The sequence below is a fragment of the Neolamprologus brichardi genome, chromosome 20 (genome assembly GCF_056152115.1).
Source record: "Neolamprologus brichardi isolate AB-2024 chromosome 20, ASM5615211v1, whole genome shotgun sequence".
In the NCBI taxonomy this organism is placed as follows: Eukaryota; Metazoa; Chordata; class Actinopteri; order Cichliformes; family Cichlidae; genus Neolamprologus; species Neolamprologus brichardi.
Genome location: NC_142123.1, coordinates 27,677,602 through 27,690,988, shown reverse-complemented (window position 1 = coordinate 27,690,988; position 13,387 = coordinate 27,677,602). Strand labels below are relative to the sequence as shown.

The window sequence follows — 13,387 nt, the reverse complement described above, 5'->3', positions numbered from 1 at the left end:
TGCACTTGAAGGCACCGCGGAGGAAGCAAGTCTCTGTTGCTATTGGCACTCATTTGTGTTCCTCAAAACAGTCCCCGCCTCCAAACTATTCAAAGGAAACAAGAGAAATTGTAGCTGGCTCCACGCTGAAGCTCCAAACTCGGTCAGCATCTCCCTCGGCAGGTTTCAGACTCTGTGGGAGGACACCAAGAAAGTTATTTTTACTTTTTTCAGTTTTCATTTTCAACAACAATGACGTTCAGGAGGCTGAAGAAGGTGAACTCCAATGGACCGGACAGCGGTCCCGCATCTCAAGACGACATTTATTTCCCTTCGTCAAAGTCGGACAGCTGCAGGACTATGGACACACCGAGCAACTCCTCGGAGGTTTACAACTACAAGACCCTGGCTTACTCCGGGGGGACGCTGCCCAGAAACTACAAAAAGGTATTGCTACTTTTACTTTTAAAAGTTTATTAGCTGAATGTACCTGCAAAAGTTTATTTTTTGGCAGGTAAACTAATAAATTAAAGTTTTATTAAATTTATTTAGTGCTTTTTTAACTTACAAGGCAAAAATCATTTACACAGCAAGTTCTGTATGTTTCCTATTAGTCCTTTTATTATTTATTATTTAAGCAGAGACTGTGTAAGCTTATTAAAAGGGTTATCAAGTTATTGTATCCAGTGAGTGGCTGGTCGGCGCCACACAGGACATCTTATAGCAGCCCATCTAGGGGCAAGGGTGCCCACCCAGACTCTGAATCTTATGTTGCATGAAACAGACTTCGCCCATGTTCTTTATGCCTTAAAACCTTTATTTAGATGAAAGTGATCTCCAATATTAAACACATGACTGATAAGAGTTTTAGTTGAGAACAGGTAGATTGTTACAAAAGCAAATTTGCATTTGATGATTCATAGAAAGTTTGTCACTGTAGTCATTTTAACAGTAAGTTGCATCAGAGCTACAGGATGCGCTACAGAGTCCGGAGGGACGTGCTTGTTTGTTTAACACTTACAGCAGTTAGTCACAGCATGCAGATTACCTGCCCGGATCTTTCGCTTCGGGCTGTTTGTCTTCTTCCTTCCCTGAGCCGTTTTGCAGTTAGGGACAGCCGTTGACTTTGGGGCAGGTATGTGGGGGTGGGTCAGTATGAGGATCAGTGTGATCATTGTTATTCACATCACCTGCCGTGGTTTGAATGTTGTGGCAGATTGTGATCTGATTAGTTATAAATTGGCCCTGAGTCTTCTTATTTCAGGGGGAAATGATTTTAACCCGTGGCCTACATATTAGTCTGGATTTTAGGAACGGTTTCAGACAGCCCTCATCCTTTAGTCCATGTTGCGTAATGCTTAATGTTTATACTGTAAATTTGTTTGGCTACTGCATCAGTCGCTTTTATTTTCCTCTCATGAAGCTGATTTCAGTAAATTCTGTTACTCAACTTGCTTTGGAGTTTTCTGCCCAAAGAGCACATCAGAGTTGGGAAAAACTCCTTTCACAGTGCCCTGTTGTGACTGAGGCATAGTTAAACCCACACACATACGCTAGTGCGCCGGGTTACAACACAGCATTGTGTACACTCGGGGATGGAGATCCTGCTCGAGCCACCCCTGTTGGTCTCTCTGGGTATTTGGGAATAAATGCACTCATTGAGACTCCTCTGGGTCAATTCTGTAAGTGTTGGGACATAAAGAAAGCAACATTTTACTACCCAGAGAGACTGTAGCACAAAGCAGCCTTTCATTGGAGCAGGATTTGAAAATGATTGAGCTGGAACAGAGGTGGATTGATTCAAGTGATTTTAGTGGAGCCTTCTGGACAGATACCTGCCTTATTTACACAGTTAGGTGGGGCAGGGACCTGAACTGCTCCTGCTGGTGAGTTGGCTTTTCTCTCAATGCTGTTATTGTGCTCAGTGCTCACCTCTGTGTCTTATTTGCTTCTTTTAATAGACTGAACTTGGTGTAAACAGCGCTGCAGTTTTTAGATTGGTTGACAGTTTGTGCCTGAAGGCAGCCAATTTGCTGTTATGCTTGTAGGTATGCGTGCAACTTGTTTTGATGTAATGAGTAAACACAGCAGCAGTCATGCATTTCTGGTTTTGTCAACAATATCTCCATGCTGGTTAAGTAGCTTAAAAGTACCAAAACACTCTTGGCTCATTATTCGAGACGACTGGATGGACTGGCCGCTGATCGCTGATGTGCTCAGTAGGTGTGCCTAGGAAATGCCCGGGGCGGCGGGGGGAAATCCTCGCGAGTAAACTTGAAGCTACGCAGGTGTGTGACATGCTTCACATCTTGTTTCGTTTTCTCCTTGCAGGGTGGCGGCTTACAGAAGTGGAAACCCCTTACGCAGACGCCAGAACCACAAAGGTACAATATCCCTCATCTTTCTCTGATATTTATTTTGGACTTTTTAAATTTTTCCCTCTTACTGTGCCTTCACATGAATTCTTTCACGGTGGCATCTTCCTCAGAAAAATGATTCAGGGCGAGCAGCCTCATATCAGAGTGACTGGCAGTCGTTCGAACAGGGGGATCACTGATTAAAGCCATTGTTAAGGAAGGTTATAAATATTCATTGAGCCTCACTCCAACAGACCGTTGTACTGTTACTGTATGTCTGCATGTGACGTCCACATGCTCCTGCATACAGAGGAAGTGCTATGCAGCCAGTGGAGGAGTTTTGTTATGCAGTTTAGTTAAGGATGCAGAGAAACACAGACACTAACCTCTCACTGACTTTCACTCTTCCTTCCTCTTGAATTTTGTGTTTGACGTACATAAAAGGCTGTTTTATGGACGCGTCAGAATAAACATCATTAAGCTATGTTCGAACGAGCTATAAAACCTCTAAAACCATAAACCATACTTTTATTATTGGACTGTGCTAGAATAGATTTGCACCATAGTTTACCTCATTCTGGGCAGTCTACTTCACGGTCCCTTCCCCCACTTCGATCTTGTGGTTCTAACTTTATCTGACCTGCTGCAATTTAAGAAGTCGGAAAAAGAAAAATTCCACACACTGTTTGTCAACTTTTGACAGAAAGGTGATATAAGCCTCTAAAGGATATCCCCGCTCTTTAACATCCTACAGTGTCATACCCTGACCTTATCATTTCAAACTGACCATGTCTAATATAAGCACGCACATTGCATAAATTACAGAAACTAAAGCAACTACACAGACTCTGCTGGCTTTGAAGACTACGAGTTTAGAGATAAAACTAAAAAGCTGTGATTGTGGTTCATGTAACCCCCATCAAATTTAAAAAAGGAAAGAACATTTATGCCTCTGCTGTGTTGGAAACAGTGAAAACTTCTCCTTAACTATATCGTAGTGTTCAAGGCGACATCTATAAATGTCCTATTTTGTCCAAATTGTAGCATAAAACCCATTCATCCGCCCATTGTCGTAACTAAATGTCCCGTTCAGGGTCGTGGAGTTGCTGGAGCTGATTCCAGCTATAATTGGGTACACCCTTGACAAACCCCCCCTTGTTTACCCATCGTTTATTGAGATTGTTTGTACCGGTTAACCTTCTTATTTCTCTTGATTCTACAACTGAATCAGAAGGTGAATTCCTCCTTTAAGACTAAAAAGAAGTAGGCATCAACTGTTAGACCGACATGACTCTTACACGATCACTTGGTCTTTGCACTGCTACCTTTAAAAACGGAAAAGAAGCAGCGCTGGCTTCAGCAAACCCAGAGGAGAGTTTGTCCAGTTAACAGTGACAAAATGTTCCTTTTATCGTTTTATTTTAGGAAGGTGGTGGTCCTGGAGAAAAAAGAAGAGGAGGCATTTGGTTTTGAGATTCAGGTAAGTGATATTTGGGGGATTGGAGTGGATTTCTGAACTTCTCGAGTACCACTTTCACGATCCGCCACTATGTCTGTCCACACATGATAAAACCTAAGTGACAGAAGCTTGTACATCCTGTTCTGTGTAGGAAAGGTCACACATCAGTCAATACATCAATAGACCTGTTGATGTTAATCCCATGACTGTGGAGATGCTTTTATTTTTACTTTTTCTCCCAGCATTTGTATTTTGAGCAGTGTGGTTTATTCACATGCCTTCCATGTAATACCTGCCCCGCTCAGCAGACAGAAACTTTTCACTTTTGACCTCAGTTTGTCTCTGATCTCGCTCGTGTGCCCTGAAGCTCCCTACCTCACAATATCGGCTCTGTTGCTCAGACCTCATTCTTTAAATAGTTTGCTAAATGATTAAAGCGTGTGAGTACATCTTCACATTATCGTGCTTTGGCGGTCTTTTTAGACTTCTTGGACTGAAGTACTTCTTTGAGGAAGCGATATAACTATATTGTTCTATTTCTGGATTTTTGCTGCACGTTCCCACCCTTCCTGACCAGAAGGAAGTGAGATCATGAGGACAAGTTTGATGCTACACAGTGAAAGAGACAGAGAAAGACACATTTTTGTTTTGTTTTTTTTCTCTCGCTGTCTGCCCTGTTAATACTGGGAGCTGAGGATCGAGCACATCAATGTGATATTTGCATTTGAAACAATATTTGCATGGTTGCGTGAGAAGGAAACGAGCAGCAGGCTCAGGCTGATTTGAATAGGATACAATCTGTCGGGCTGAATTCGGGAGCAGATAGTCTTTATAACTTGAATTTTATTTTATGGGATGCTTCGTTTTCTTTTTTCTCTCAGCTGGAAATTGGTTTTCTTTGTAAGGTAGAAGCTCCTGCAGCAGCAGCATGCTGACTAACAGTTTTGCTACTAGGGGAAGTCTATCTATGTTCTGCAGTGGTCTGACCTTCTGTAGAGGAGCTGTGGTGACAGAAACTAGGAAGAGCATGCAAATATGTATGGAAGTTACAAAAACGGTTGCCAGAACAACAAAATATTTGGCCTTTGAGTTTAAGTAATGCTCACGTCATGTGGTTAGGTTAAAGTAGCAAATACAACCCAATATCCTGGAGTCAGATTGAAGTTTTCAAAAGTTATAGAGGACATTTATTACCCTTGAGTAGTTTACAGCAATTACTTTTTGATTTTCCTTCTTTTTTTTCCCCCAATCTTGTCACTTTTTGCTTACAGCAGTTAATAAAACCCAACAACTGGTTATGAAATTGCTCATGTGATGATAGAACAGAAAGAGTTTTTACAACTGAAATTTCTTTTTGTAATTTATTATCTTTATAGCTGTAGCTTTCCAGATTATTATTACAGTACTTCCTTTTGACATTTAGTGGTGTATAGTAGTTGATTTGTGATCTGTGATGAGCGGGGCATTAAAATAACTTCAGTGTCGCGCATCAACCGGGCATGTTTCATCAGACGAGAGGAAGAAAACCTCATTTGCTTCTTTGCGTCACATCTCCGCGTGTTCAGTGGTATCTTCTTTCCTGCATTGTCTGTCATGACTTCCTCTGCCGGTTATTCAGTGGCTTTTCAGCGTTGCCACATTCTTTTACAACACGTATAAGACAGCACCTAGCATTGGGAAAGTTTTGTGTGTGTGTGAGTTCCTTTTATTCAGTGTGATTTTTCTGTCTCCTTCAGACTTACGGTCTTCACCATCAGGACCAAAACTCTGTAGAGATGTGTACATTTGTGTGTAAGGTCCACAATGACAGCCCGGCTCAGCAAGCAGGACTTAAAGTTGGTAAGCAAACTTCCTCCTTCTGTATGTTTTCCTCTTTTTATCTGAGCTGTATTTAAGCTTAAAATAACCTGGAGAAAAACTTGAAATAGACTCGAGGGGAAGCGAGCGTGACACGAGGCTTCGGTTCAGGTCGTTGTTTGCCAGCTGACGCTTGTGTAACGTGCGTCAACATAAGCACTCGTGAGTTTCTGTTGGTTGTTTAGGGAAGCACAAAGAAGACTGTATCCCTACTCATTTTTCCCAGTCAACAAACAAGCTGGTGATCGACTACTCCTCACCAACGTGGCAAATGACACAAAAGCAAATTAACTTTGAAGGAAGTGATATTTTTAATGACTGGCTTCCTTTTAAAAAAACAAAATAAAATGAGAAAAAGAAGTCAAAATTACAAACAGCTAATGTGTTATAACTAATTAATTAAACCAGGAAGTGCATTCATATTTTGTGTTTTTGAGAGACTGGGGAAAGACAAGAAAATATTTTATCAACTGAACTGTGAATTGTCTCAGTCTTTGAAACTTGTGATTGGTCAGTCACAAGCTGTCCACACCCAGTGTTATGTTTCCATTATGTCAAAAAAAGAGGGAAGGAGATTATGTGCTGCTGCTCTTACCGCCCATTTTCTTCAACCTGCGTCTGTCACTTTAGTTTCACTTCCTAAATTCCTTGCATACTCGCTCCATTGTCCCCCCCACTCTCAGTTTTGCTGTGAACACAATGACTTCATCGCAGTGGGGATTTTTTCCCTTTTTTTTTTTTAAAAGGTCAAAGTAGGTTAAAATCTCACAAAAGATGCTGTCACATGAGTATCCACGCCACATCTTTTCCTGCTTTGATGAAACTGAAGTAGAACTTTGTGACATACGCGACTTTACAGCTACCCAGATGTAAACGCTTTTCTGCGGTCCTGTCACGAGCCATATGCCACGAAGACGCAAACTAGTCCTCCCACATTTGTCTTGCACATGTGTTGAGGTTTCATTCAGAAGCGTGCCTCATCTGGCTGCTTCGTGAGGCGCGGCTGGCTAACATACACGTTTGTATCTTTGTGTTTGTGCAGGGGATACCATCGCAAGTGTGAACGAAGCCACCGTGGAGGGGTTTCGACACAAGGAAATCGTTCAGCTCATCAGAGCCAGTGGGAACTCGCTCAGGTACACAGACTCACAAAACCCAACAACAGTGGCTTCAAAACACTTTCCTCAGAATTTGTTAATAAGTATGCTCAGCTCATCGCGGTGGCTAAACGCTTGATAGAGCTGACAGGATGCTCACTTCATGGTTCACCTCTCTAACTTAAAAAACAAAAGTGAATGTGGGAACACATGGGAACAGAAACCAAATAAGTTTGAACGCTAACAGAGGGCCAAATCAGGAAAGATGAGAATAATTTCTCACAAAAGTGCTGTTTTGGTTTTGAGATTAACGTCAGAGAGGCGGTACATCCTGAATTCTGTTAAGGTAACATGAAAGATGTTAGTTACGGTTTTTCATTAACAATGCAGATGGTAAACATTTGCAATGGCATGAAACGTGCCAGTTTGCTTTTATTGTCACTTGCATAAATGTTCAGTAGGATAGGAAAACAATCAGAAGATGCTATTTCTGTTTTTGGAGTCCAGGAAAAACTCGAAAAATAATTGAGGTTAACTTAAAAAATCCTTCTGTATTGTACTCGTTTAACTCTCTTAGAATAATTTGTCTGCCTCAGCTTTATTATCTGGCACTTCGCCGTTTAGAGTCCTTATCTGTCGGTGTGCTGAGTGGGTGTTTTTAATTTGAACCACACAGTCTTCTTCAACCCCCTTCTCTGCTTGTAAAAGATTAAAAGAAAGTTAGCATGGTGTAAGATTCTCTGAGCTGATGCAGAAGAAGTGAGGCGAACCGCATCTGAGCGCCAGTGTAGACACACTTTACAGACTGACATCATCAAATTATACTTACAGTTCAAGTCAGTAAAAGCTGTTAGAGTGAAAACGAGCTCTGTATGTTCTCTCGCTCATGTTATTTGAACAGATTTGCGGCACTTGAGTGGAAACTGTGTGTTTCTTGTTCTCCCCCCTTGCTTGTAAACCAAACCCGTTCCTGTTACTAACTTTATGAAAAGAGCCTTTCATATGGTCAAGTTTTATTTATTTATTTTTTTAAATCACTGTTTTCTGCCCTTGTAGTTTTTATGCGCTTCCTGCTACGCCTGTTAACTCTACTGCCTTCTGGTTTTTCGTTTAAAGGCTGGAGACGGTTTACAGTGACTCAATTCGAAAAGCTGAACTAGAGGCCCGGCTGCAGTATCTAAAGGTGAGTTTTTCACTGTTTGTCAGTGGTGAGTCAGAACGGATGAGCGTCCAGCAGCCTCTCACACACGCGCACCTGCTTAAACATTAAGTTACACGCTGGATATAGACACCACACCTCCCTCCGTCCACACCTGTCCCTCCAGCAGCACCGCCACCTGTTACATTAGCAGTTTGTGCAGCAGGCCCACTGATGGCTGCACACATTCTCGACTCGAGCTGCCTGTGAAGTGGCCTTAAGTGAGCGAGCTTTCCCCCAAGATTACAGCAGCTGTCCTTTTTCTAATCCTCAGCGACACAGCTGCCTTGTGAGAGAATAAACCAACATTTTAAAACACGGCAACCTGCTGCCGAACGCGGCACGTTTGACGCACAAGATGAAGTAAATGTTAATGTGTAAATAAATGTGACGTGGTTGTTGACTCATTTATGAACAGATAAAAAAAAAAAAAAAAAGTGAAATGAGTGAAGGCCGCTTATGCAACGGTGACAAGTCTAAACTTCAGTTAACAGTCTATGACATATAGATTTACCATCTTCAACTCAGTTTTAGTCTGTAGCTTCTAATTCTGTTGGTTGCCTGCTGAAGCACTGATCTAAACTGGCACCGTATTTTTATTTTTAATATTATTATTATTATTATGTTTTTGTTTAGTACACCTGTGGTGTGGGCTCAGATGATTTAGCTTTATTGCTTTTAAAGGTTGCACATGAGGGTGGTGGATTTCCTGTCTGTATGTTGTTGTTTTTTTTGTTTTCCTCTTGTAATCAATTCCAACATCTTGTGTTGTCTTTTAGCAAACGCTGCATGAGAAATGGGATGAATATCGCTCACTGATGGTGCAGGAGCAGCGCCTTGTTCATGGTAGGTGATTTTTGGCCTTGTGCAGCTCAACTTGCATGCATACAGAGTTTGCATTCTTCTGTTCTACTTTATTAGTACTTTTTCCACATCCAGACAAGATTCCAAAATGTAGTCAAATTCCAGGTCACACTAAATCCCAAATGTAAAAAAACAAACCATAAATTACTTAAAAACAAGTTCATGTACATGTATCCAGAACATTTTATGTCATCCTGATAACAAACTGTACCAATCACATTACCTCCTTCTTGAGGGGGAGAGAATCAGGATGTGTATGACTGCTGCTTTGCAGGAAGTCCTGATTACATAGTAGAAAACAAACAGCTCGTTGCTATAGTCGGGTGGTCGCTTGTGCAAAATGAGGCAAACAAGACTCACAGAAAATGAAAGCAGTGTTTTTCATTTATTATTCATGCTTTCTTTACAATTGGTCAGTTTCCCATGTCCTCACGCTGCCCTTCTTCACCGCAGGTATAGTAATGAGTGACGCTGCCTTGTATGAGTCCCTGGAGTCAGCCGGTGTGTACGGCAGCCTCGGCGCTCCTAGCCCTGCGCTTCAGAGAGCCCTGCACTGCACAGGCAGCACCAGCAGCAGCGCCAGCTTTCTCAGCACGGCCACCGAGGATGACCCTCTCTACCAAACCTGCATATATCAGGCGGATGGCAGCGTGGACTCTGACAGTGCAGAAAAAAAGAAAGAACAGTTACCGAAGCTGCAGCGCCTCCGGCCGACCAGCGAGTTCTTTTCAACGCCCAAGACGCAGCTGACCCGCAGCGCCAGCACTCGCAGCTACGTCAAAGGATCTTCGTCGTCCGTTCCGGGGGAGAAGCCGGGAGCCACGCTGCAGAGGAAGCCCAAACAGAAAAGCTTCCGCAGACGCCTCCTCAAATTCATCCCCGGCTTGAACCGACCACTGGAGGAGGAGGAGAGCAAACTGTGAGCGGCAAACTGTTCACAGACAGCAGAACTAAAGACTTAAAGTAATAATTACTGCCAAACTAAAGTGCCAAAGAAAACAGCAAGCAGCCCCAAAGAGTGAAGAATTTAAGACCAAAGTGTATTGGTTCTGTAGTTGCACCTCTTCCTGTTTAAATGGGTAGACCAATGGACATTTAGCTACATTTGGTAGCATTCAGTGTTTTATGGCTGTACATAAGTTGTTTTTTTTTGTTTGTTCTAAGTTATTTATTTATTTTTGCATGTTCAGTTTATGTTCAGAATGAAGGATGTCCCAGTTTGTACTGCATGCACAAGTTTAATTTTGACAGCTGAATAAAACACCAATGATCATTGTAATTGCGTTGCAGAACATTTTGTAAGAAAAAACTTTGATAATGACTTCAGATGACTCAGGCTGATCATATTTTTTCTTCTCTACTCGAGGTCACGGTTCCCAAAAATAAAAACTGTGGCTGATGATTATATGCGTATTATTTTGTGCAGAACTTGCTTGAAAAGCTATTTTCCTCCCCAAGCCACAACTGTTTGTGGGAATTGTAGCTGCCAAGCTTAAATTAGTGCCAAGACCCCGAGTATACACACAATCTGTAATTTCCCCTGGTGGAGATGTGCTCTGCTCCATGTGATGCTTTTAAATATAGTAAGCTTTTATAATTTCACAACTCTTCCACCGTTTAAGAATCTTATCAGCCGAGTTCTGGAGGTTAGCGTGCGGCTTGGGATGCTTTAGGCTTTTTTGTGGTGTGAGATATCCAGAATGGAAGCTGTTGTATCTGCTCTGACACAGTTTATTGTTGCGAGAATAGTGAGGAATGTGCAGAGAAAGGCATGACCCAGAATTCCAAACACAACCGCTTTCTTTCAGCTCCTGCAGGCGAATGCTGATTCCTACTCTTCCACACTACCATATTCCCATGGCGGCTTCAGTTGTCCAAAGGCTCGCTGGGTGTTGGGGTGTGTGAGCGTTTGTTGGGCGGGGGTCGCTTGGAGTCTTTTCATTCCTGGCTCCCAGCTGACCCATGAGGTCATGGTGGTCACTCTCTCATTGGCTCTGTTGGGTTGATCCCTTTTGTCCTCTGCTGCTCGTTCACAGATGCATTAGGAGTGACGATGCTGGTGAGCGATGGTATGTGGACATGTGTCAAAGCCAGGCCCTCTCATCCTCGTTTTTCTAGTGAGAAGGAGAAGCAGAGGAAAGGACGGTCGTTATAAAGGATTGTTATGCGTGTGTGTTGGTGCTTAAAATATGGGGTTGGAGTGAATGGGCCAAATGTGTAACGAGGGTTTAATTAGTCAAGATAATTGTCTTTAGTGCACAATGTGTGGAAGAGCTATATAACAGAGATGTGGGGCCCAAACAAGCAGGGTGCAGTTGATGCTCAGCAATTAACACCACAGGAGATTAGGCTAGGCGTGTGGTTGCTGTTGCAAATATTTGCATGACACCCACAAGCTTAAAGACTGCTGTTGACATAAAGACTAAGTGGAGAATTTGTTTTAGTCTTTGCACAAGTGGGTTTGACAGGTTTGCTTCAGTTTGTGCTTCAGTTTGTGCTTCCTGAACTAATTACTAATATACTTAACTGCCATCTCAACTGTCACAATAGTTTATGACAATTCTTAGTAAGCTGGATTATAAACTTTCTTCCCTTACAATGTTTAAGTGGAAAAGCAGCTTCAGAATTGGAAGTAGGTGATGCAGGTACATGAAATTAACAGAATATTTTCCAGGGTTTTTTTTTTATATCACGCCTCATCTCAAGATGTTTCTACCCAATTAAAAAAAAAAAAAAAAACTCCAACGTGGAACATGAGACTTTTATAGCTTAAATTTCCACTTCACTGCATCTGACGTGTGAGATGATGGGCCACTGGGAGCAGTCTACCCGCTAATGTATGTAGCACGATGTCACTTGAGGTGAAGTCCGGTGATTCTATAGACTGCAAGATTTGGAAATGACCTCTGGGGCCAGCTCTTGTGAGATGCCTTTAAAGGCATTATTGAGAACTGTCAGTTGTGTGTGTATGTGTGAGCTGTTTGTCCTATTCATGTCATGCTTAGTGTGAGTTTCCTCCAGACCAGGGGTGTCAGACATGTGGCCTGAAGGTGAGAACCGACCCCGAATCTAGATTACTAAATACTAATTGCTTAATAACCTCAGAAAGCATGATAATTATGCTAAGTCAATAATAGCTTCAGTTTTACAGCTCTTGGCCTGAAATGTATTTCTAGGTCTTGAGAATGTCTTTGACTGAAAGGGTAAAATACTGCGCTTGTTTAGATTCACTTATTGTCAATGTGTAAAAAATGCACAAAGAAATCCTGCACACTACCTGGGTGGCTGTGGCTCAGGTCGTAGAGCAGATCAGCTACTGATCGGAAGGTTGGTGGTTTGATTCCTGGCTCCCCCAGTCTGCATGCAAAATATCCTTGGGCAAGATACTAACCCCAAATTGCGTTCATCGGAGTGTGAATGTGTATTAGTTGCACTTGAGTTTAGAAGTGCTTGTATGAGTGGGTGTGAATGGGTGAATGAAGCATGTTGTGTAGAGCACTTTGAGTACTCTGGGAGAGTAGAAAAGCGCTATATAAGAATCAGTCCATTTAGCTCAGGTGTGTCCCATATATTCTTGTATGCTTAAGATAGTAAAAATGCCCATAGCAGTTTTATTGCACTTGTGTAAGAAAATTGTGTATATATAGTAAACAAGAAATAACAATAAATAGTGTGGCCCTGGGTGCTTGTAGATTTGATGTGTTATTGATTTTAGAGTGGGTGATTTCAGAGAAGAGCTCAGTGTGATGGATCTGAGATTAATCGTGCAGTGCATGCTTTGATGGACCTGAAATGTTTGCCTGAGGGCTGACATTCAAACAGCTGATAAGCAGGGGAGATGAGTCCTTTAGGATGCAGTGTACTTTCAGCAGGCAGCGTGATCTGTTGTTGAGAGCAGAGACTCCCTTCTTATCTGCTGCAGAGTTCCAAAAACTTCTACCTGAGAAGATTTTGTGGCTTTGTAGATGGACGTTAAACTGTAATGGATGTGCATTAGGAAATACTGTTAAAATTACAGTCATATATTTTTCATGTCAGGCGTTTTTTTTTTTTTAATCATTACTGTAAATGGATGCACTTCTTCACACTGAAAGAAAGGTAGGCTGTCACGCAATAGGTTTAATGGCCTGGCCCACTTGAAATCAAATTGGGCTGTAAGTGGCCCATTAACTAAAGTGGGTCTGACACCCTTGCCCTTGAGAGACTTTCTGCCTACACCACTTTGTGTGTGGAGGGATGTGCATGCATACACAGACACAGACATGGCTGCTTGGCTATCTTTGCGTGGACATTCAAAAACTCTCATCTAAATGCAATTCTGACTTTTACCCTAAAGCCAAGTCTTAAATCTCAAACAGGCTCTTTAAGGGGTGTGAAGAAAAAAAAGATATACGTTTTATGCACTCTTACAGTTTCAAACTGAAACTGGTTCTGACAAAGATAGCTGAACATGTGTTTATTCTGGTTTATTTATGTCTTGTATTTGGTTTCCTGTGAGTTCAGTCACTTGCTGAAAGCCACAATATGCTTCTTCTGCACAGCCACATGTAACTTTTGTTACTTATTGCATGCATGC

The 13,387-nt window shown here is 42.0% G+C and overlaps 1 protein-coding gene across 1 annotated transcript; it reads left to right on the top strand.

Annotated features, from left to right (window-relative positions):
* Nucleotides 1–72: 72 nt before the first annotated feature.
* On the top strand, nucleotides 73–10,090 carry tamalin (trafficking regulator and scaffold protein tamalin). The gene is made up of 8 exons (XM_006794071.3): nucleotides 73–426; nucleotides 2,311–2,363; nucleotides 3,762–3,816; nucleotides 5,532–5,634; nucleotides 6,695–6,788; nucleotides 7,866–7,932; nucleotides 8,727–8,793; nucleotides 9,265–10,090. The coding sequence occupies exons 1-8, from the start codon at nucleotides 232–234 to the stop codon at nucleotides 9,732–9,734; spliced, it is 1,104 nt and encodes a 367-aa protein (XP_006794134.1). The 5' UTR covers nucleotides 73–231; the 3' UTR covers nucleotides 9,735–10,090.
* Nucleotides 10,091–13,387: the final 3,297 nt, after the last annotated feature.